The 23,289-nt window shown below is 40.7% G+C and overlaps 1 protein-coding gene across 1 annotated transcript; it reads right to left on the bottom strand.

Moving 5' to 3' along the window:
* Positions 1-8,260: 8,260 nt before the first annotated feature.
* On the bottom strand, positions 8,261-9,870 carry LOC127464570 (cytochrome c). The gene is made up of 3 exons (XM_051774909.1): positions 9,746-9,870; positions 8,819-8,995; positions 8,261-8,650 (listed from the first exon to the last, which is right to left on the bottom strand). Exons 2-3 carry the CDS (start codon positions 8,985-8,987, stop codon positions 8,502-8,504), a joined length of 318 nt encoding a protein of 105 aa, XP_051630869.1. The 5' UTR covers positions 8,988-8,995; positions 9,746-9,870; the 3' UTR covers positions 8,261-8,501.
* Positions 9,871-23,289: the final 13,419 nt, after the last annotated feature.

Genomic DNA, 23,289 nt, shown 5'->3' with positions numbered 1-23,289 from the left:
CAAGGTGAGAAAGAAAGGATGTTTGGAAATTTTAACATAGTAGAAAGAAAATTACACCTACCTGGAAGATCAGTGGACGCTGTCCCCCTTTTTGAAGAAGTCAAGCGTGTCCGAGACCTGGTTACTGGAGGTTACTGCTGCAGCCATGCAGGAAAAGGAGCTGCATTGAGGGGAGTTGAGGGGTGGCAGATATTAATGGTAATGGGCAGTGGGAAGGTTAAGATTTAAGATAAATCTGGGTGGAAAAACATCTCTTGGCATACCATCCCAAACAGAAAACTCCCCCAGACTGAACCTCTATATCACAGTGCACAAATTGGTAACAGTTTCTGTCTCTTTGTCCATCCCGTTTTACCCTGTTTTTTTTAGGAGGGAGCATGGGACTCTGAAAGGCTTCCCAGAGCTATTAGCAAAAGCACTCCAGCTGCCAGACACCAAACTGTCATGGGTGCAAAACTTGTGACAGTGCTGTCTTTGGGTCATGGTGTGAAGCCCTTGGAGGGGAGTATCCCAGCTCACTCAGGCAGTGGGAGAAGCCTTCACTGTGACCTTTCCTTCTCCTGCTTTCCTGGCAATAGCACCAGTGCTATACATAGCATTGATTTGATTGTATGAGAAAAATAAAAACAACTGCTTTCTCAAAGGAATAGTTTTCTTGAAATCTTAAGATTATTGGAAACCATTTTCTGAGAGAAAAACAAAAATTTGGCTAAAACTGATCAGTCAGAACATCAGGCTGCACTATCTAGAAACTGAAAACTGGTGTTAAAGAGCCAGACAGGCAAAGAGCTAGACAGATTGCAGTGCAGTAGATGTAGATTCATTGGGCTTTGGGTCCTTTTATTTTCACTTCTGGAGGCTTTCACGATGACTCGACTTTCAGTTGCATTCTAGATTGGCACAGAGCAGCTCAGAGAACTAGCATCCTTAAATTTAAAACAAAATATATTGGCAATGTAAATGTAATTTAGGCCAAGATCCTTATCAGTACTTTTTATACAATCCGGTTAAAAAACAAAGGCTCCTTTTCATCCTGACTCAACTGTGTGACTGCTCTCTCCTGTGCTAGAGCCCCTTTTGTTACCCTTTTATCTATAGTATATTCACCATGTCTACTGAAGGTTACTGACCTGTACTTTTCAGGTAAGATCTGAAGTTGGAGTAAACTTTAAAGCTATGCCATGAACTTCAGTGTAACTCAAGCATGTTGTGTCAGTGGTGACAATCGGCTCTGGCATTACTGAAGAATCAGAGCTCACAGCCCTGCAAAACATCATTTGATATGTGCACTGAGTAAACATCACACCATTTCTCAGCTGGCTGATCTGCTAACATGGAAAATATATCAGCAAAATCAGTGGAAGCAAAGTGCAGACTGCTGGAGCCAGGTAGCTTCAACTGGATGACTTCAATTAGCTGAAGCAAAATTAAAGGTATCCAACCAAAGGATATACTCACTGAATGCACACCCCACCCATCCACCCCCTCTAAACCTTCCACTGAAGATAGACAAGTCTGGTTTTTGTTACTTCTGGGTTTCCAGTGCCTTTCCTTTCATACTGTAACATCTAGCTCAATAGGTGAAAGCACAGGTGAGTCTTTGTCCCTGCTGAACATATAATACGTCATCCTGCACTAACTTTGTTTAATTTCCACTTTGTTTCCCCTTTCTTTGCTTCACTTGTGTCATCTTGATTTATATCTTATGACCCTGTTCATTTGTAGAAGACTATCCTATGTTTTTGATAGATTTTCTGATGTGGAAGAATCTTTCAACAGCAATTGCACCTCTCTGTGGGGAGATTTTTCTGATATGTCATTGAATGCTGGTACAGAGAGAGATGCTGTCTTTCTGAGAATTCAGAGTGACAGCAAACACATATATGAGCTAAATTATTAATGTCTGATCAGACTGTTCCTGGTAGAGTTAGGCACTGCAAAAGAAGCTTAACTTGTAACATACACATTGACCATGAATTGATAGGAAAAAAAGGCAACATGGTCTTTCGAAGAATTGCAAAGGCTTCATGGTCAGGCATGTGCCAGAAAATCCATACTGATGGTTAAATAATTACCATTGATATCCTCATGAGAAATACTCCAGCTAAGTAAAATTCTGACTCAAGGTTACAAATATTAATAAATAATAGTAACAATGCTAATTTAGCTACACGAGTACTACAAAACATCACAGTTGTCAGAGTAATGAGACTGTCATCAAGCACCATCCATAAAATAGTATTAGAAACAGATTTAAAGTGCATTTTTGTTAACAAAGGTCACCATGTACCTGCCTAACTGCTAGTGGAGAAACTATATTACAACCTGTATGTCCATTTCAAGCTTAATACTTCAACTGATGACATCAAAGTAAGCTCCCCAGTAGGAACAAGGCCAGAGTATGCATTACAGATTGTCACCTTTGATTTAAGATTCTTTTGAGAAGTCAGAAAGAAACATTTTGCTAACTGAATCTTTTACCATTTGAATAGACTGAAATTTAATACAGGCTATTTCAAACTCGAGCTAGCCTCATGAAATATAAAACATGAATCGGCTTAGGACTTCAGAATAACCCAAACTTACTGCAGAAAAACCAATCCGTTCAGCTGTACTAATCACCTTCAGTGCTTTTTGCTGAGCACTTACATTAAAACCGCTTCTTGTACAAATGAAATTCGTTTTTCAAACTGTCCGAGGTTTGTTTAAAATTACCTTCAAGTGCAGGTTACAATTCTTCTGCAGCTTTTTAGTACATTGGCTCCCTCTCCTGTTCATTGGGTGTAAGCAAGAAACCGATCAAATTCTGCCAGCTGAAGACGTTTCTCCACGCGTCCATCATTGCTTTTTGGAAGCATGTTTCTGAGGCTCACAAGAAAAGACATTTTCTTGGGTACCCAGTTGAAACCGAACCGTTTTCAGTGAATTAAGAAAAAAATAAATAAAAAAAATTGAAACAACACAAAAGGATTTTTCAAGTCTTTAACTGGAAACTTTTTTAAAGCCCACTACAGAGTTAAGAGATGTGTAAATTAAAGACATCTGAATAGTAAAGTAGAAGAAGCTGTTTGCAGTTCAGACAGTATAAAAGAAGTATAAATTTTAATAGTAACATAAAATGAAGAAGAGAAAGACCAGATGGGTAGCCAACCAGTGACAATTTGTACATGATAATTACGATAATTCTTTATGGCAAAGATTTGTGGAATTGAAAATGTGGTACCTTTCCTATAAAAATACCACTGGAAGGACTCCAGATCTAATATCTAGTATTTGGCCCAGGAAGTGATTGTTCCTCTTTACCCAGCACTGGTGAGGCCACACCTCAGGTACCATGCCCAGTTCTGGGCCCCTCACTACAAGAAAGACATTGAGGCGCTGAAGCAAGTCCAGAGAAGGGCAATGAAGCTGGTGAAGGATCTAGAGAGTAAGTTCCATGAGGAAAAGCTGAGGGAACTGGGGTTGTTTAGCCTGGAGGACGCTCAGAGATGATCTTGTAATTCTCTACAACTACTCGAAAGGAGGTTGTGGCCAAGTGGGGGTCAGTCTCTTCTCTCTAGTGACAGGAGGATAGGATATAGCCTCAAGCTGTGCCAGGGGCCGTTTAGGTTGGACATCAAGAAGAACTTCTTCATGGATAGGGTTGTTCAGCATTGGAACAGAATGTCTAGGGAGGTGGTGGAGACGCCATCCCTGAAGGTGTTCAAGAAACAACTGGATGTTGTTTGCACTTAGTGCCATGGTCTAGCTGACAAGGTGGTGCTTGGTCAAAGGTTGGAATCAATGATATTGGAGGTCTTTTCCAACCTAAATGATTCTGTGATTCCGTGATTAATAGCAAATAAACTGACAGAATAACTGGAAATAAAATGACAGGAGTCCTATAGGAAACATGGCAAGGTATGGAGAAATCTGATTTCCTTTCCTCTCTGTTTGCCAATTAACAAATCAGCAGTGGAAAGAGAAATATGAGACATGCCCTCAGGGAAAGGCTGGTTACAGTCAGCATAGGCACATTCTTGCAATGAAACCTAGGTAAGCAAGAGCACCAGATTCTTGAGGGTACTAGTGACACGTAGGTGACACTAATGATATTTTTAAAATTCAGTGTATGTGATGCATCTTTCCTACTTGTCTAGAAGCATTATACATCAGGGAATGCTCGCATCACCACATTGCATCTCATACGAAAAAACCCCCAAACAATCCTGAGGTATAGTACAGGTAAAAGCTACCTTCTTTAGTTAGGTCTATTAAAAATTTAGAATTAAAGAAGATCAATAAAAGGCATTGTCCCATAGATTAAGAATCATCAGATATCTTAAAAAGAAATTGTCATCAAACTCTCACGAATGAATGGGACCATCAGCAGCGAATTTCTGCAGATTATTGTAAGAGTGAGAACACTACTCAGTGTTTCCAATAACAGCTTTTGATTTGAGTGCTTATGACCAAAATCTGGCAGTGTGGTAAGATGGGGACAGCAAGCACAGCCTTATATACAAAAGTACACTTCAACATACGAAGGAAGGGGAAGATGCATCTGGAGAGTGGGTGATTCTGAAAGATACAAGGCAGAGGCTCACATTGCATAAGCAAGCTGCATTGAACAGCTTTAATGAGATGTAAAACCAGCAGAGTAATAACTTCTGATTTCTACCACCAGGTTTATTTTTATCCAACACTGTTTAAAATTACATGCATAAATAATCTGGAAAGAATATACCTCCCCTGCTCCAAGGTATGTGTTTTGAACACTTTGCTATAGTTAGTTCCTCCTTTGCTAATTGTCTTTCTAGCGCTCCTTTTGCATAATGACAGCTCCAACAGAGGCATAGAGCATCTTCTCTCCAGCACATACGTTCAGTTTGGTGAATTCAGCCTTCTGGAAACTTGGGGATGTGAATCTGTATCATGTCACAGAAGCAAACATCATCCATGTCTCTTATCTCCTGTGAGATCTCTAACCAGAAACTAATATTCAAAAGGTGACCATATTTTCTGTATTTCAGATCAAAAAAACAATCCTGGAAAAAAACATGCAAGTACTTACATGCAAGCTCTGAATCATGAGCAGATAGTGACAATTACCTGGAGTCCTGACTCAGCCACTGCAGCACGGGAGGGGACAGGATTTCACATCCTTCCCCAGCATAACATTTCCTACTGCTAGCTCTGGGCTGCTCACCTCCCAGAATAACCTGCTTTTCAGGACATCAATTTGAAATGGTTCAACTCATCCTGTATGCAGTAAAACAGAGACTTCTGTTGGCTTTGACCCTGGAAGAGTTTTTAGGATGTGTTTTGGATAAAGGCAAATGACAAGGCTTAATACAGAGGTAAATGTGTGCAACTCAATGGTCTTTGATATATGTAAGAGACTAGAATATCTAATTCTTATCTATTAGTTGTTTAATTTTTGTTCTTCCCCACAAAAGAAGCATAATGTATCACACTTCTTTTGGATCACTGATACTGTATTTTATACTGAAAAAAAGGAAAGTATTACATAATCCTATACAAGACAAGATCTATCAAAATGAACACATCTTTAACTGAAGCAAATATCTACAACTGGATAGGCAGCAACAAATGGAACTTTCCCAAGTTAAGTTGTTTGTAGAGTGGTTACACTTGAATTAAGACTCTAAATAAACAAAATAGCTTCTGTATCACTAAATTTCAATGGAATGCATAACTAATAGATGTTATAATTTTAAAAGTATCCTACTTATTTTGAAGTCATACTGTGAAAAGGTGTACTTTTGGATTTTACCTTTTCCTCTCATTATTGACAATCTTCATTCCTTTGCATAAGTACATGTGAAAATATTACAAGATCAGTTTTAAAGGCATGCCCCACCAAAGCCATAAACTAGTAGCCAAGAATCATTTCTATGAGATGTTGCAATGTTTGGCAATGGTGCCTTGATTCCCTAATTTGGAACTGTAAAGGAACCACTGAAATGCCAAGTGTCTAGACTGATACCACTGTCAGAAAGAAAACCACTAAACGTGGTACTTCATAAAACAAAGGCAAACCCCACTCCTCCTACTCTATAATATAAACCAGAAATCAAAGAACTGAAGCTTGATTACACAACTGACCTGGATATCTGCTTCCCACCCTGCAAAGAACCCACCCAGGCCCTTGCACTAAGACTTACCTCAAGAAGTGGTAGTCTAACCTCCTTCTGTTTCAGTATTCTTTATCAGATACTAGAAACACCATACTATTGTGTTTGTCCAGTGGCAAACGGCTGCAAGTTGCCTACAACAAATCTTTTATGTATAGGGCTGCCTAGGGCTGTATACATAAAAAGATGACATTCTAAAGGTCTGAAGGGCCTTTTCCCTAAAATGCAAACAAGGATGCATGCTCAGTCTAAAATTAAAAGTTACATTTTCTCCCTCTTCCGTGGTACATATAAGCAGCACTTTTCTTTGTACAAAGGTCTCTGAGGTACAGATAGAACAGCCAAGCTCAACTGTGTCCCCTGCTTTCTCTGGGCAAAGGATCACTCTGCTTCTTCCTGAAGTTTTTCTGAGGATAGGTAGCTTACTTTTTGTAAATGGTTGCCTGTGCAGAATTAAATGGCACCTTACCAAAAAATACTCTTCTCTAATTGATCTGGAGAAGAAACAAGTTGTAGAGAAGAGGAACTTAGAGATCATGGTCTTTTTTGACCTCCTAAAGGTGTTGACAGAACAGTGTCACAACTCTCTCCATGCAATCCACCATAACCATTTTAGAAGACTGCAGAGTTGGGTATGGTCTGTATCTACAACTGCTCTATCAGGATTTTGGCACAGAGAAAACTAAGTTCTGCACAGCCATAAAGGTGCTGATAAACATCACTTCTGAAAACTGGAACAGTAATAAGCTACTGCAATTTGAAGCTCTCTCTTAACAAGCTTCTAATAAAAGAAGTTGCTTTTGGTTAATATTGTCTGTCTCCCTAATTGTAAGAAATGGTGCTTGCAAGTTAGTTTGGAAAGAAAAAATAATCACAACACATACGGTAGCAACCACTGAGACCATTGTTAGTAATCTTAGTTCTTTTCATGCTTAATTTTGAATAACAGCTCTTTGAAGCTTAGGCATTAAGCACACTATTTTATTTGATATAATTCAACTCAGTCCACCCTACAGTACAGCTACAGCTTTCAAGCTACCCTGATTTATCTCCCTTCTTACTTGGGAATCACAGCAAAAGTGCTGTCAACATCGATAAAAAAGCTTTGCTGGTTCTAGTCCAAAATACTTTCTAACTCTGCCATGTTTTTAAGTACTTCTCCCACCAACTCACGTAGCATTTACTTTTTTTTCACATGGAGCTTTTGTTTATTTGGTTTCCTAATGATGTAAACCTGGTCACCTACAGTTTTTCACTTAATTCCAGACACACACAGTAAAAGTACTTTAATTTTTTTTTTTAATTTACAGTATTGATTGCTCCAAGTTATGCCTTACTGTTGGTATACAGTAAATACATTCTTCTGAACAACTTGCTTAGTATGAAAAAACAAACCCACTTAAAACGTTAAAAATGCTTTACAATGGGCAAAACAGAACTTTCAGAAGTAATGACAGGCTACAGCCAGGCACAGAGGAAGACCATTCGTTTTTAAGTCTACCAGCACATTCATTCCTGTACCCCTTCATCTTAAATAGTAACAAGACTGTAGGTGAACGCTTCTGCTGAATTAAGAAGATTAAATAACTCTCAGCTTGGTCTTTAGCACTTGTATTTCCAGATCAGGATGTTTTTCTATTCTATTCATTACACTAAGAATGGCTGTTTTCAGAAGATTTACTGAACAAAGGGCTTCAACAACACTTCAAAACTGAAGATGTTTCTGAAGGGGAGTGGTGCATGCAGTGTCAAGTCTGGATGAATCAGGTAACATACTTCCATCAGATAAAAGACAAGTGGCTGGGCTCAACTGCCATTTCACAAATACTTAAATCAGATGAAATGCATTTTTAATGCAAGCTTTAGACAGATTAATATATACTGCAACACCTAGCACTGATTAAATTTACAAAAATATTATGTTGGGGTTGAGCGTTTTAAAGTCTTTTTTGTTTCGCTGGTGGGGTTTTTTTTAAGTTTTTGAAGTAATATAACAGAAGATGCCAAAAACCACCCTGCTTTTAATCTGAAAGAGCTGGGCTGTCAAAGCTATTATGCTGCTGACAATTACTCATTTGATTATTTATATACATTTTTTTAAACAATGAAGAGGCAGGAAATGCTTTTTGTTTTTTTGTGTTTTTTTAATTTTTATGATCTTGAAACCAATTACATAGTTTCTGTTAAGTTAATGGCTGCCAAACAAATGTGTACTCCAGTGACCCATCGTGAGCAAGGTTATCTGATGGGTCAGACAGATTTTCAGGTTAGACACAGTACATGTAAAAATAGAAAGTTTAAAAACCATCACAGACATTTCCATTGCCATCTCCTTTGTGAAATAAATAAGGCAGCAGATAACTTTTACTTTGAAGTGGCATCTTTGAGGTATGCTATTAAGTCTGCTCTCTCAGCCTTCTTCTTAATACCCGCAAAAATCATCTTTGTTCCTGGGATATACTTTTTTGGATTTTCCAAATACTCCATCAGAGTATCCTCACCCCAGGTGATACCTAGAGAGAAGGAAAAAGAAGATAGTTAATGACTTTTATATTCTTGTTCTTGCTATTATTTCAGTGTGTTTATTATTTTAATTTTTGGCAGATTTTAGTACTTCTAGAACTATCATCGAGAACTCAGTATTTTTGTTCCTTAGCTCAAAAGAGCAGCTTTAAGTTTACCTTTGTTCTTATTAGCATCTGTGTACGAGAAGCCTACAGCTTGTCCAGTCTTGCGTCCGAACAGGCCATGCAGGTTGGGTCCAGTCTTATGCTTCCCTCCCTTTTCAACTGTGTGGCACTGGGAACATTTCTGAACAAAGATCTTCTTGCCCTTCTCGATATCTCCCATTTTCAGCACTAGACCAAGCACACAGAGGTCAGTATTGCCATTTCAAGGTCAGCGACCGAACAGAAACTTTAAAAGTGCCCCGCTGGTTTACAAAACCAACATCTGTTGCCCATGGGCCTGGGAATTCTCCAGCACACGGTGCATCCACAAGCTATAGCTCCTGGGTTTGAAAATTAGTACAGAACTACGTATAAGATATCAAGGTGTTAAACATGCTTGAAGAGCAGGAAAAGCCTTCCCTCAGACAAATCGCCCCACGGCGCTTGAAGGGCACGACGACAGCTTGTGAAGAGCAAACTTAACACAACGCCTACATACAGCTCGTACACCTGGAACAGGAGAGTTTGCTGGTGACCAACAGCCCCGTGTAAAAGCACAGGACTGTTCGCAGGCTTTCCTTTCCAGCGGGAAAAGCGCACCAGTAGGGCCGGAGGGCGGCGGGCACCGGACTGTCCCCGCGACCCCGGATGACCCCAGAGTCCCTGTTGGCGGGAGCGCCCAAGGGCGCCCGCGCCGCCTGGCCCCGGCTCCCCCTGCGCCGAGCTGACCTTGGGCTTCTCCTCCAGGTCCCGGCCCGTCGTGAGGCCGCCCGGTCCCGCCGTGACCTTCCTCTGCCCCCCGGCCACCGCCTCAGGCCGCGGCCCCGGAAGGTGGAATTGGGCTCAGGACCACCGGGCGCGCCGCCCGCTCCCCGCGCTCCCCGCCCGGCGCTCGCCGCCCCCACACACAGCCCGGCTATCCCCGGCCAGTGCCCGCACCTGCCTACCCAGCTGCCTCGCTGTGCCCTCAGACCCAGTGACCGCGCTCCGACACCTCCCGCTCGGTCTGCGCCCAAGGACACGCCGTACTCCGCCCTATGTAACCCGGCGCCGCCGCCACCAACCTATGCCGGCGCGCGGGACCCACCGCCCCCTCGCGACAACCAATCAATTGCCGGCCCCTAGAGCTCTGACTGGTTGTAACGGCTGTCCGTCAAGTTACGTCACGGCGCCGGGCGCTAGCGGGGTAGGTTGCGACCGGCGGGCCTGAGGACTTCCTTCCTGCCCCCGCCCCCACCGCCGGCGGAAAGGCGTCACACGTCACTCTGGGACGTACGGCGCGCGTGGGAATGGGGGGCAAGGCTGGGAGAAACGGGCTCTAGCGCATGCGCACAGCGCCAGTCGAAGCAAGGGTCGCGCGGTCTGGACGGGCACGTGGCCACGGAGGAGCGGGGGGCGGGGCCTGGTCAGTGACGTAACGGGATCTACCCCCCGTCCCCGCGCGCTGTGGGGGCTCCTTGAGGGAGCGCGCGGCGGGGCGGGCGGCTGCGAAAGGAGCGGGCAGAGGGCGGGCGGGATCCAACCCGCGTGTCACGGAGCCAAAGTGAGGGTACTTCCCCTCAAAATCCCCCTTGGTGACACTACCCATAGCGCCTGCAGTGTGCTGCCACGTGGGGCTGGGGGGAAGCAGGTGCACAGCTTTGTGGGATGCCAAAATAGTACTGTCCTGAGGAAGATGAGAGGCTTACAGAAGGGACCACTGCCTGAACGTATGAAGGTGTCTCAGACGTCAGCCCAGCAGGCTGGGCAGCGCGGTGGTGCTTAAAGAGAACGTGTTGATATTCGCATAGTGTGGGCTTCCAAGCAGAATATAAATAATGAATTCCAGACATGACTGCCATCTCACTCTGCTTGGCAAGGTGGAGGAAGAGCTCTTAGAAAAGCCCAGTGTCATAACGTCCATTGTTCAGAAGAGGTGGACTGTTTACCTTAACAATGGACATTAAAACTGTGAGAATTTCCCACTGTCTGGCATTTGAAAAATTTTTTTTCTGTGTGTGCTCTTATGCTGTGCTGGAACTGGTGTAAGTGTGCGCCCGTAATTGCTTGTGGAGCAGTTCTCATCTGAAGTGCCAACATGAAACAGGAGTGAGGACAGTAAAAATACATTAAAAATACATCAAAGGTTCTTCTGATGGCAGAATTTTGCAGATAATTCTAAGATAATTCTAAGAACATTTAGAAATCATCACTCCCTAGCTCAGACAGTGTATTCCCTTCCAGTACTTGTTGTGTCTATAGCACTCTTTTTTTAGACTTTTTACTATGATTGTAAGGACTGAATTCGATTTAGTAAGGCTTCTGTGTCTTAGATGATTCCAGGAGCCAGATGTATTAACTTAATATCACAAGACACGTGATAAAACCCCTGGTCTCTCATATTTTTAAAGGAGGAAGGAGCTGAAAGCACCTTTTAAGCTGCTCTAAGAAATTACAGCAGTGTAAATTCTTAAGCTTCTTTAAGCACTTGATGTGGACTGATGCCCAGCTGACATCTATTCAAAGGTTCTCCCTTTCTTCACAGAATGCAGACTTCAAGCATCTGTAGCTCTCTTAATTTCTGTTGCATTTTACCTTTTAAATTTTTTCGTACTGAGCATTGCACGTTGTGCTTCATAGTTAACCCTTCTGATGCACGTGGAGGGGCATTGTAGCAATGTCTTTTTAGGTTTTTTCCAGGAAGTTGTTTTTGAAAACTGCAACTTAATTCAAGACAACCAAATTGTTTTTTGTTAAACTTTTGAAGTAAGAAAATAAGGCTCTTGGGGAAAATATTGAACCTGTGAGGTTTTCAGTGCTAAAGATTAGTGTACTGAAATCAGTCTGTAAAATGAGCTGTTATTTTCTGAGCCTTACACCTGATGTCTGCAATGTGACTGACTGCCAGCAGTCATGATCCAACATGATACAACAAAGAGTATTTGTGGGTTTGCATACTGTATTGTTACTGGAAGCAGAAGTTCTACCTGATGTAAAAAGACTATAGTTTAGAAGATGTGTTTTCACAGTAAAAAGAAGTATCTTGAGTGGAAAGGATTTGTCTTGTCTGATTAGGTCCATTTGGGCATTACCAAGTGTGGATTTGGAGAGACACAGTGGTAAGAGCTGGTCTGTAAGTAAAACAGGAGGTGCAGGAGAGGGGTTGTTCAAACTGCCCAGTGTTTACTTTTTGAAATGTTCTCTGGTAGGACAGACTAATAGTGAAATTTTACTCTTCTCTGCTAAATATGGCATCTGTAGTGTGTGTGTGAATCCCGCACATGTCGTATGACTTCCTCTGCAGGACAGAATATGTTGTGGGACTTCCAGAGGCAACACTGAAGACAAAGTCAGGGCTTTTCTGGCTTTGTGGTTTGAATTGCTGGAGTAAACTACAATGACTCAGGGTGCATTTTCAATGCTCTATATTTTTCTACATATATTAACATCCATTAGACTGTTTGCCTAGAAGGCTCATATTTTAGTCTTTCAGTTATGCACTGTGGTTACACCTGAAATACCTTTGCCTTTTTACTAGCTCAGGCTCATAAAAAGGCACACTGGAACAATACTTAATTTGCAATCAGAATTCTGAATGTAATTCTATGTAATCCTGTCCTAAAGGAAGGAAAAATAAACCAACTGTGTGAAGTCCAATAGTAAAGAAAATATATCAAAAGAGCCATCTAGCTCTCCTTTGGAGGCACACTGCAGATGAAAGAAGAAAGATGGCATTACCTTATGGACCTAGACTGGAACTCAGGAGAACGTGTGATTTTTTTTCTCAATTCTGTGATAAACTTGTTGTTTGGTCTTTGGCAAATACCTTAAGAACCCATTTCTTGTGTTGAAATCTTCAGGGATGAGGTGTTTGAATACCTTGGCCTCTTTTCATCCTCTTACCACGTGGAAGTGGATTAAGCCTGAGCTGCTGCCAGTTATCAGTGAATTGTGCCAGCGTTGGGGAGTCTGTGATTTGTGCTGCAGTCACAGTCATGTGAGCCGGTTTTAAGAAAGAGCTTGAGTTATGACCTGAGTCATAAATCTTATCTCGTCACAAAACACTACTGACTAATTTGCACCATTATGAATTGTTCAGAAGACCTGCTTGCCTTTTTTTTTAATTTTATTTCTTTTTTTTTTTTTAATATATTAACCTTTGCAATTGTTTGGGAGAAAGGTGTATCTCCATAGTTTTTTCAAATCCTTGTTTGCCAACATGAAAGAATGATTCTAGGCTGGGTTTGAAAAATCCTTGATGCTAGGACTTTTCAAAACTGTTACAATGCAAGTCCTTTCATTTGGAATATACTCATGGCTTTATGTTTATTTTGTCTTTTACCCATTCACTCAAACAGGTGACGAAAAAAGTTAGGAAGCATTAGAGACTGAAATGCTAGGACAAGAGGGCACGATGTTAAGCTCTAGCAGGGGAACTTTAGGTTGGATATTAGGAAGAAATTTTTTATGGAGAGAGTAGTCAGACACTGGAATGGGCTGCCCAGGGAGGCGGTGGATTCGCCATCCCTGGAGGTTTTCAAGATGAGACTGGATCACAGAATCATGGAATCATAGAATCAGATGGGTCAGAAAGGCCCTCTGAGATCATCAAGTCCAATCCTTGATCCACTACCACCGTGGGTACTAGACCATGGCACTAAGTGCCACATCCAGTCTCATCTTAAAAACCTCTGGGGATGGAGAGCATGTGACTAGCATGTGACTTTTTAGCTTTCTCAATCATATTTTGATCCACTGCTTGAATGAACTTTAGCAGTAACTGTGCTGAACAATCCTAGCATTTGATATTCAATGTATGTATGCTTTAAGCGGATGAATATTGTCCAGACAAATCAGCATGGCCCAGGGTAGGCCTCTGCCGGTCACTTTTTGGAAGGCAGAGGGCAATACAACTGCTCAATTTTGAATTAATGTAAGCTGCTAATTTGGATTTTAGTTTCCAGAGACAAACTTCTGAAAGTGTTCTTTGAAGCGTTCAGCATCATAGAGCAAAACATTTGTTTCTTCATCACACTAGAGAAAAAGTTAGGCAGCTTTTCCATTACAGATACAGGGATTCAATTATTAGAAACTTGTAAATGCTATTTCAAAAGGGATTTCCTTACTTGGATTTTTTTTTTTTAATGCAACACAAAAAAAGCAGGACAATTTGGGGATTTTTTATCCAGGCCCATTTTGAACTATAACTAAGGAAATGATGGCACCTTACTTAGTTACCCTGCTTCTTGTAGGTCTGTGCTGTTTGAACCTGAAAGTGCTGTAAAGCCAGCAGAGCAGGAAACTATTCCTTCTGTTTTACCTGCATAATTGCTTGGTCAGTTGTAATCAATCAGAGCTGTGTATGTAAAGCCAGGTAATGATGAATTAGCAAAACGCAGCTCAACTTAATTTGCTCTGCTTCTATACCAAGTTGTGCTCCACTTGCGTGAGTAGCATTGAATGCAAACAGTATCTTTTCACTTTTCTACAGGCCACAGAGAATATAAAAACTGTTGAAGACAACAAACACAGAGTTTTTCAATATAAAACTATTCTATTCTTTAGAGTAAATATTTGCATTAAAATAGAATCTGTTAATGTTACTGATGCACCCTGAAGGAAGAAAGGCAAATCACTCCTGTAAGTGGAGGAGGATAAATCATAGAAATTCTGCCGAACTTACACTGGTATGGTGAGTAAGGAAACAATAGTCTGCAGTGTTAATACATCACCTTTGAATACACATAGTGCAATAAGGACAGTAAGTTGATGAGTTCAGTGAGGTTGCCCATATTAATACCAGCTGAACATCTAGGCAATACTCTGCAGTGCTGTGCCATTCACGTGAGAGCTGCCAAGTTGGTTTATGGAGACTGCTCAAGGCAAAAGGTCTTTTGAATTGCTGTCTTGTGTTGGTGCCAACTTAAAATGATAAGGTAAAAAGTAAGCAGATAATCACAACTTCCCCGTCTGCAAACCCTGAACAACTCATTAATCCATTACAGAAGTTCTGTCAATCAGCTCTGTCAAGACTGATTTAGTATACTGAACTTTTACCTCTGCTTTAGAGTGAGCTTTACCCTGTGCTTAAGTATTATCGAAGGGAAGGTTTAATTCTGCCAGCTGAATCTGATAATACTCTTGTCGGGGTTGACAGAGAACCTGTCAGCAGCCTGGCAATTAGTGACGAGGAATTTTAACAACTTTTAGGAAATATTTACTGTAATGGCGGACGGAACAAACGTAATGCAGCCCAGACCAAAGGTCACCAGTCACAATGTGTATAGTGTCACCAATAGCATGTCACAGCATGGACAGTGTCTGCAGTGTCACCAATAAGAGTGTGTGCAGTGTCTACAGTTTTTTATGCTTGAGACTTTTGACCAATTGTGTTGTGGCACGATAGTGTACAAAGAGTATAAAAGAAACACTTGAGAGCAATAAACAGCTTCCTGTTCACCTTACACCTGGACTACGTCTGATATCTTTGTCGCTTTGGCCGTTCCGACATTATCAGCGACATACTCTTGCCAGTATTACTTGTGGTGGAAGCACAAGATTCTTAGTAAATGCAGTATTTACTCATTCCATGTCTTCACCTAGTTCTCCAATTAATATGCAAAATGCTTTCATGTGGTAGCTATCCAGGATAAGGGCTAGGACCTCTTCCTTAACAGAGATATATTTTATTGTCAAGCATTTTTATTGCTTAGGAAAATCAGAATTAATGCACAATCCTCCTGAAAAACCTCAGATAATTTACAGTTTGTGTCCTTCGTTAAATGACAAAAAACAAATTTCTTTGAGAAATTTAGGGGATAACACTTAGTAGACTCTCACCGCTATCCCAAATGCTTACCTGTGAAGTCCTGACTCTATTGTGATTTCCAGAGCCCTTACAGCATGTTGGTTGTTCTTGGAGACAGATTTTATTCTAGCTGTTTAAAAGTGGAGTTGAGGGCCACTATCTTTGGTGGATTTGAATAATACATGTGACCCTTTTCTTCAACAAAATTAGGAAGCTGAAGGATAAAAAGAAATAGGTAAGTATAAACCAAATATATGTGCTGGATGGAAAAAAGTATTTTAAAGACTTGAAATACCCCGTGTTGCATCATGCTCCTCTCCCTCAATTGTCTGTTTAGCAAGTGCTAATAAAAGTAAAATCTGGTAGAAAAATGTATTTGCTAAAATATTAGTACTCAAGTGGAAGTTTCAACAGGTACATAATTCAGCTGAACACAAGTAAAATAATTTTGAATCAAGTTCTCCGTGGTAGTCACATGTGGTAGGCAGGGAAAGCTATGTAAGCTTTCTTTTGTAGTCACAATTATAGACTGCCTTAAAATGGACTGCCTCTTATTTCTTCCATTGCCACATCTGTAAACAGGGTGTCTACAAAAGCTGTATCTTTCTTTTTTGACTGCTGTTCTACATTATTCATAGCTTTTATCTGTCATCAAACTTCAGGCTGTATCCCTTTGGGAAGAGATCTAGTGTTTAGCCAAGCTGAAGAATAGTAAACATGTGATCATTCATAAACAAATTCACTCTTCTGTTTTATGGACCAGCCCAGTCTCCATCATTACACTGGGCAAGGCACAGTTGGAGTCAAAGAACATCCACAAAGAGGACATCTATTTTCTTGAAGACAGGGAAATAGACACCAGCCTGTCAGTATGTTGGCAGGAGATGTAAGGAGGAGCAAATATCTACTGTTGCCCAAATCCATTTTTTTGGAGGTCTGCAGAGCACAATCTGTGCTCCTGAATGAAGCACACCCCCCATCCCCACCCTCTACTCTCCCAAATATGTGGTCAGAAGCTATTATTGCTTCTTCTTGTCTCCAGAGCTACTGATGCCTAATTCATGACCTGCAAGTGTTTGGAACAGTATAGGAGCTCTCTGTGTAAAAATGTCTTCCATGAAAGAGATGCAGAGAAATTTAATTTAAAAAAAAAAGGCCTTTTGCTCTTTTCTGTGTGAGCTACATACTTGGAAGTACGTGTGTGTCCTTGCCAGTGCACAGCCTTCTTCAGGGAGTCAGAGAGAATACTGGCAGCTTCATGCCTGAACATATTACGTACAGGGGAAATATTTAATATATTCTAATGAAACACCATTGCTCAGAATGACAGATGAATCTGCATTTTAAGCTGTAGATGAATGTTCACTATAAAGACAGCTCTGCTGATAGAAAAGGTTTTTCTGTGAGCTGCTGCTAATGTCTCTTTTACCTTTGGAAATTGACCTCTGATGGATGTGCAAACAGAAATCCTCTTCACTCTTTTGGTACAAAATCAGCAGAATTAGATCGGATCAGCTTTGTAATCAGCATAAGTTAACCAAATGATGTGTGATGAAGTCTTTTTGGGAGCACTCTGTGATCATCTGCACCACTAGATCTGCAAGACTAGTTGTCTTAGGCTGAGAGGTGGTAACAAGCAGCTGAGGGCTGGATCTTATACCAGAAAAAAACCCTGCCTTTGCAGAAGGCCATCTTTCCATGGCCAATTACAGGAGCTCTGAACTAGTTCACACCCCAGCAGGGAAGATTCTTGTTGCATTTTCTGTGCATGGTTTTTACAAACAGCAACAGCAGACAATAAAGCTTGATGAATTGTGAAGCTGGCTCTGAACTCATAATGTCACCATCAGGAATAACTGAGTGCTTGTAGATGTCTTGTAAAAATCCAATGCAGTACAGTTAGTTTCCAACCCTATTTCTCTCACTACTTTTTCTCTCCAGAGTCTTTCTGGAAAGACTCTACAGAGTCTGTCTATCTCTGTTTCCTTATTTAACTTACAACGATGCTGCCAGCATTAATTACATAATAGCTACAATGAGTTTTGTAAAGGTGAGATGTGGACAAGGCACAAAACTTTTAAACACAACCTTCTAGTAGTAAAAGTCACCTGAGTGTGATCTGGGTTATTGGCACTTAACCAGAGATTTTTCCTTCAGTCTCTGAGAACTGGAGTGTCCACATCTCAGAGGAAGTAAAAACATATGGAGGGAATAGCAAATGAAGTTAAAGTATTTTCCAAGTGCCAGTGGTAGCTGTCCCCTTAGCTAGTAATTCTGAACCTGCTAAGCTTTGCTGGAAATAGGTCTTGGTCTCTGATGACACTCCTGTTGTGCAAAAATAGGCTTTGTAAGTCCACCTCCACACGATTAGTGTTTCTTAAATTGACCAATGATCAATGAAAACTGATTAAAAATTACTAGTCCTAGCATTACATATTCTGTGAAAACATTTTGGTTTTGGATGGACAAATACTCCACTAAAAATAGCTCATGCACCCAGTTACATATGTAGCTGTACAGCACTGTGCTGATGACTGGGAATGGCAGCTACGTAATGCGAATTGACCTTCAACTTAACATTATCAGCTTCTACTCTCCTGAAAAGCTTCTTCTGCATGCTAGCATATGCTTTTTCTGTTTCACCCCGTTATTGCCAAACTCTTCCTGACAAGCAGTACCATGGCACATAGGGGTGCCGGCTTTCTTCTGTCCTAAATTCCCCATAACCATGTGTGGTCATTAACTGCCAAGGACTCTTCATCAGTTCATGCAGGTGATCTTTAAAGTCTTCCAAAACAAAGTACCTGTCAATTGTAGTAGAATGCCTACAGGAAAAAGCAGATTAAGAACAAAAATTTCATGCCCTTTCCTTCCAATATGTTATGTAAAACATTCTCAGGGTAAAATGCTGCTGTTAAAAACAAACACCTCATGATGGCTTACATAGTGTTCTGTAAATAATGAAGTCCAGGGCTTCATCTCAGTCTTTGTAAGGGATAAGAAGAGTTGTTTTTTCTCCCTGAATCTTGTTCTACCATCTATGTAGTGATAAAATGTTTAAAAACATTCAACTCTTATTCCAGGGCTATTTCCGTTGTCCTCAGCAAAGGTATAGCAGGCATAACTTTGGCCCCAAAAGTGCTAGTTTTTGATCCCACTGATGCTTTTTTTTTAATTTTCATTTTTGTTTCCCTGCTTTGGACTGTGAAGAATTATTTGTCTGACAGAAGATATCAGATGCACTAAATGATCCATGTTGCTTTTGTGGGGAATAGCAGCTATGTTAATAGCTCTCTTGGCTTCTGAGGCTACAAGGTAGTCACATGAGTTGCATTTATTCATCATTCTCAGTGCTGAGATACTCTCCATGGAGACTGCAACTATCAGCATATATAGATCTAATTTAAGCCAAGGTGCTCACCTTGACCACTGATGTATTCAGATTCTGGCTCTGTTAAACTTCACTAAGAAAAGAGTCACGGCTTCAGTGGTGTTTCTAAGTAAGTTTCAAGAATAAATGGTAAACCAGCAGAGCACTGTCTTACCTCTGGTCTTCCTCAGAACAACCGTGTCAAAAGCCTTGCTAGAAATATTGGTATGAGAAGGCTGATGACTGATCCCAGTGTCTCAATCCTCAGTGTCTCGATCTGAAGTTTGGGAACACGGTGTACCTAGAAATGTGTGCAGGGTAGGGCTGAGATGGGGGAAATGGCAGGCACAGTTGTCTTGCATTGGTTTGAGTTGTTAGGAAGAAGAAAAAAAGAAAGAAAATTTCCTTATTTCACATTTCACTGAGTTTTAGATTAAATATGACACTTTGCAAGAACTGGGAGATATATGAGAATCAGAAGGGTGATATCTTAATTCTTTAATCCTCTTTTGCTTGCACCCTGAAAAGAATTCCCAGTGATGCTGCCCTTGTAGCTTTTATACATAATCAGTCATACTGATTCTCATTTACTTTTATGGGACTTAAGGGAAGGAGAATGTGGACTTGCTTCTTGCACAGCTCCAATTAATAGTAACTGAGTTTTTGCTTGTGTAATCAAAATTTGCCTCATTTATTTCTGGAAGGAAGGAGGATAAAGTTAAACTGGAGATTTTTATGGGATACTGAAAACTAGGATTTCATGAAGTGCCCACGTTCCTGTGGCTATTCTTTTCAGCTTTCAGTTGTTAAGGACAAAATAACTAAAAACTTTTAAAATCAGGGGAATAATGAAATCTGAGGAAAACTGAAGCAGTGGTTTATTGCAGTAAGAGAGACTACCAACCTATCTGAATTCTTCTAAACTTTACCACAACTGCATACAGAAGCTTACTGGGAGCAAAGACCTTCGCCCAACTGCTGTGTAAAGCAAAGTCCCAACCTTATACAGGAGCCAAATTAATTCTGTTCCTGAAGTTGTGCATCATGACATAATGAGACATCTTACCAAGCTGGGCTTTTCTGAGACTTCTCTCTCATAAATCTGCTTTATGAGAGAGAAGCTGTGCTTTGTAGGTGCTCCCAAACGCTTTAATTCACGTTAGGTAAAGAGGTCATGAACAACACAGCCAAGAAAACAGATTAGCCCATAGGCAAGTCAGCAAGATCGATATTTGTTAGGAAAGTGGGTGTGCTGGGCAAACACTGCTAATCTGCTAAAACTAATCATTACATGCTTCATTCAAGAGAGATATTTTTGCCTCATAGTGTTACTGTTGCTTATTGCCAAGGAACCTGCACTGTGCAATTATGGCTGTAAGAGGAACAACTTGCCCTTTTATTTCATTAAGGAAAGATAAGATAAAGTGGAAACATACTTAGCCATATTGCCTGGTGTTTTGCAAAGCCTATATTAGGGAAGGAATGTAATAACTTACCTGAAGTGACCCACATTCATTTGCATCTCCCACACTTTTATCTGAATCAGTGCAATCAATATACATTAGGGACTAATCAATGTGTAAGCAGTGCAGACAAAATTCTTACTGATACCACTTATTACATGAGGAATGTTTTGTGTTGCCAGGTGCCAAAGACTGCAAAAACATCAGGAATATGTGATGTGCAGACTGTCTTTTTAAAAGGAGTGAGGAAAAAATCTAGCTTTTACACTTTTATGTAATAAATTCTATATTAATTAACAATGATATGTGGTACTAGTAAAAATGAATCCTTTTGTCATTAATGCAAAACAAAAATCATATCCTGTTTACACTTGCAGAGAAAATACTCATTCTTTCCATGCTGATAAATTATTTATATTTTTACCTTGAAAACTTATTTTATGCTTCAAATATTTTTGTTTAAACAGCAAAAGAAATACTAATTTTAAAGGGCAAGAATTTCGTCACTGAGCCCAGCTAAGAGTCTCTTGGCAATTGCACTAAGCCAGAAAAATATCTAAGATTAAAAAAATAACTAATTTGCTTAATGGTTCTTTGTGGTATAATGAAAAAGAAAAAAAAATGCCTGAAGGACAGTATTACTAGGCTAATCTAAGTGGTTCACCTGGAGCTCCAAAATCTTGTGTATTTGTCTGGAAAGAAGGATCCAGCAGTGTTTCAAAATTTGGCACTGAGATGCTTTCAACAGACTTTTGCTGGGGTCTTGCAGTATCACACAAGAAACAGTTGCTGGTATTATATTATCCGCCCCTTTATTTTTAGTCCACACAGGATGTGGAGTCTATCTCTCACTTGAAAAGAAGTCAGACTCATGCTGGAGGGATTTATACTCCTCATTTGGAAAGGCCCAGAACCAATCCAGGAAGTGGTCCAGATGGACAGCATCCCATTTCCCTAGCAATGGGTGCACTGTGGGCACTCTTTAAACATTTTTTGATAAAATAGTCATAAATGAAGCTTCACATGAGAGGGAGTATCCTTATGGAGACATTGACTTCCCTGGAGTAACTCTGCAGCTCCTCTCCTGATGTAGTGCAGAGGATTAGGTGGAGAGACACACTTGTTCAATAACAGCAATAAAAGACACATTGGAACCTGTGTGACCTTCATGAGGGTCTCCCACTTAGCATTATTTTTCTACTCTGCGACACATACTAGGAACCTCTAAAGATCTGTTTCTTCTTTCAAGTGTGGTTTTGACCTGAAAGTGATGCAGCATGGGGAGCCTCATGACCTTCACCTTCTTTGCCAGATCAGGCCAGAGAACATTTTGCTGCTCTTCCCTCTTAATTTCCCCCACACTCAGTAAAATATTCAGAGAATAAGACGTATCACTCTTACCAATTTTAACAGAAAGGGAATTATGACTGGAGAACAAATTGTTTCATATGTGTAAAGTGACTTTCTCTGCAGCCTTTTACTCTTGCAAAGGGAGGCAATCTTGCCTAACCTTAAAACCTGCTTGGTCCGGGATGTGCGGGTCTGGGAACCACCACAGGTCAAGGAGCTGGGGGACAGACAGAGGAATGTAAGTTCTGTGTGGCATGATAAACAGTGAAAACATGTTAAAACCCACAGGGGAAAAAAAAAAACACCACAGTTTTCATTCATTCTATGCTGTCACTGAACCCACTGACAACCTCATTGGTGTGGCTTGTCAATGGATGGACAGCTGCCAATGTCTGTGTGTATAACTAGGGTTCTTGGCAGTGGCTGAAGGGTGTTTTTCAAGGCCTTTCCTGATTTTTGCAGTCTTGTTTGATGTGAACTTGAGGACTCATTACACATTTAGAAGGGAGGAGGCAACTACTTTCCTCCAGTACGTTTAACTGGCGTATGTATGTGACTCACTGCTAATGAGCTTAGAAAAGCACATCTGCACAAATCCAGTGATTGGATCTAGTGCAAAACTGCACAAGGATAGATAATGTTCATCCTTAAGGCAAAGGCATAGTTGGCCCATGAAAGTGTGCAGTTATTGCAAATACCTGATAATTAATTTCCCACAAAAGATAGTAATAGCTCAAAGGAGTTCTCACAGGCTATAAGGTAAATAAACTGAGTGTTAATAGCTCCCAGGTAGGTCTGCAGAGCACCACTCAGAGGATATTTTTCAGGAAAGTTTCCATGTGGCTGTCACTGTTTAATAGCCCCTGTTGGCAGGAAGAATATTTGCTCTGAAAGATCTTGGACTATGAATGTGGAAGACTTCTTTTTTTGTGTGTTTTGCTTTTTGTTTTGAAGGATAGATTCTTTCCTTCAACTTAAAGGTTTTGTGAAGACCAAGAATATAGAATATTATAGGAAAAGAAAATGCAAAAACTAGGACAAAGCAGAAAATATTTTTAGAGACCCAGCATATTTCAAGTCAAGATGTGAGTGCATAATAATAGAGAAAGTACTCAGTGTGCTGTTGATCAAATAGAGTCCAAGGTTATGTACTTTTCAGTATGTATGGGGACAGAGTTCGATCTACTCCTGTGAAAAACCTCCTTCCTCCTTATATAGCTCCATAGGACATGGAGTCACAGCAGTCCCTGGTTTCTTCCTCTTAAGGAAGAAAATCCCCAGACAGGTGTTGTGATCTCTGCCCCAGCCTGTGTACCTGGATGATCCGTTCCGGTGAGCAACTGTCACGAGGAATGCACCTCACAGCTGTATAAAAGGGACTGTGAAATCATCACAGAATTATTCTCAGGTTTCTAATATACTTATCAGTGCTAATATGTGAGGTTATTAATTTTCTACCTTTGAAGAATTTACATCTACACTTTAAACTACCTTAATCTAAAATCTCAGTAGT

Source organism: Manacus candei, unplaced genomic scaffold (genome assembly GCF_025592945.1).
Source record: "Manacus candei isolate 608988 ecotype Guabito, Panama unplaced genomic scaffold, ASM2559294v1 h1tg000237l, whole genome shotgun sequence".
NCBI classification, from domain to species: Eukaryota; Metazoa; Chordata; class Aves; order Passeriformes; family Pipridae; genus Manacus; species Manacus candei.
This window is presented reverse-complemented; position numbering and strand designations above follow the sequence as displayed.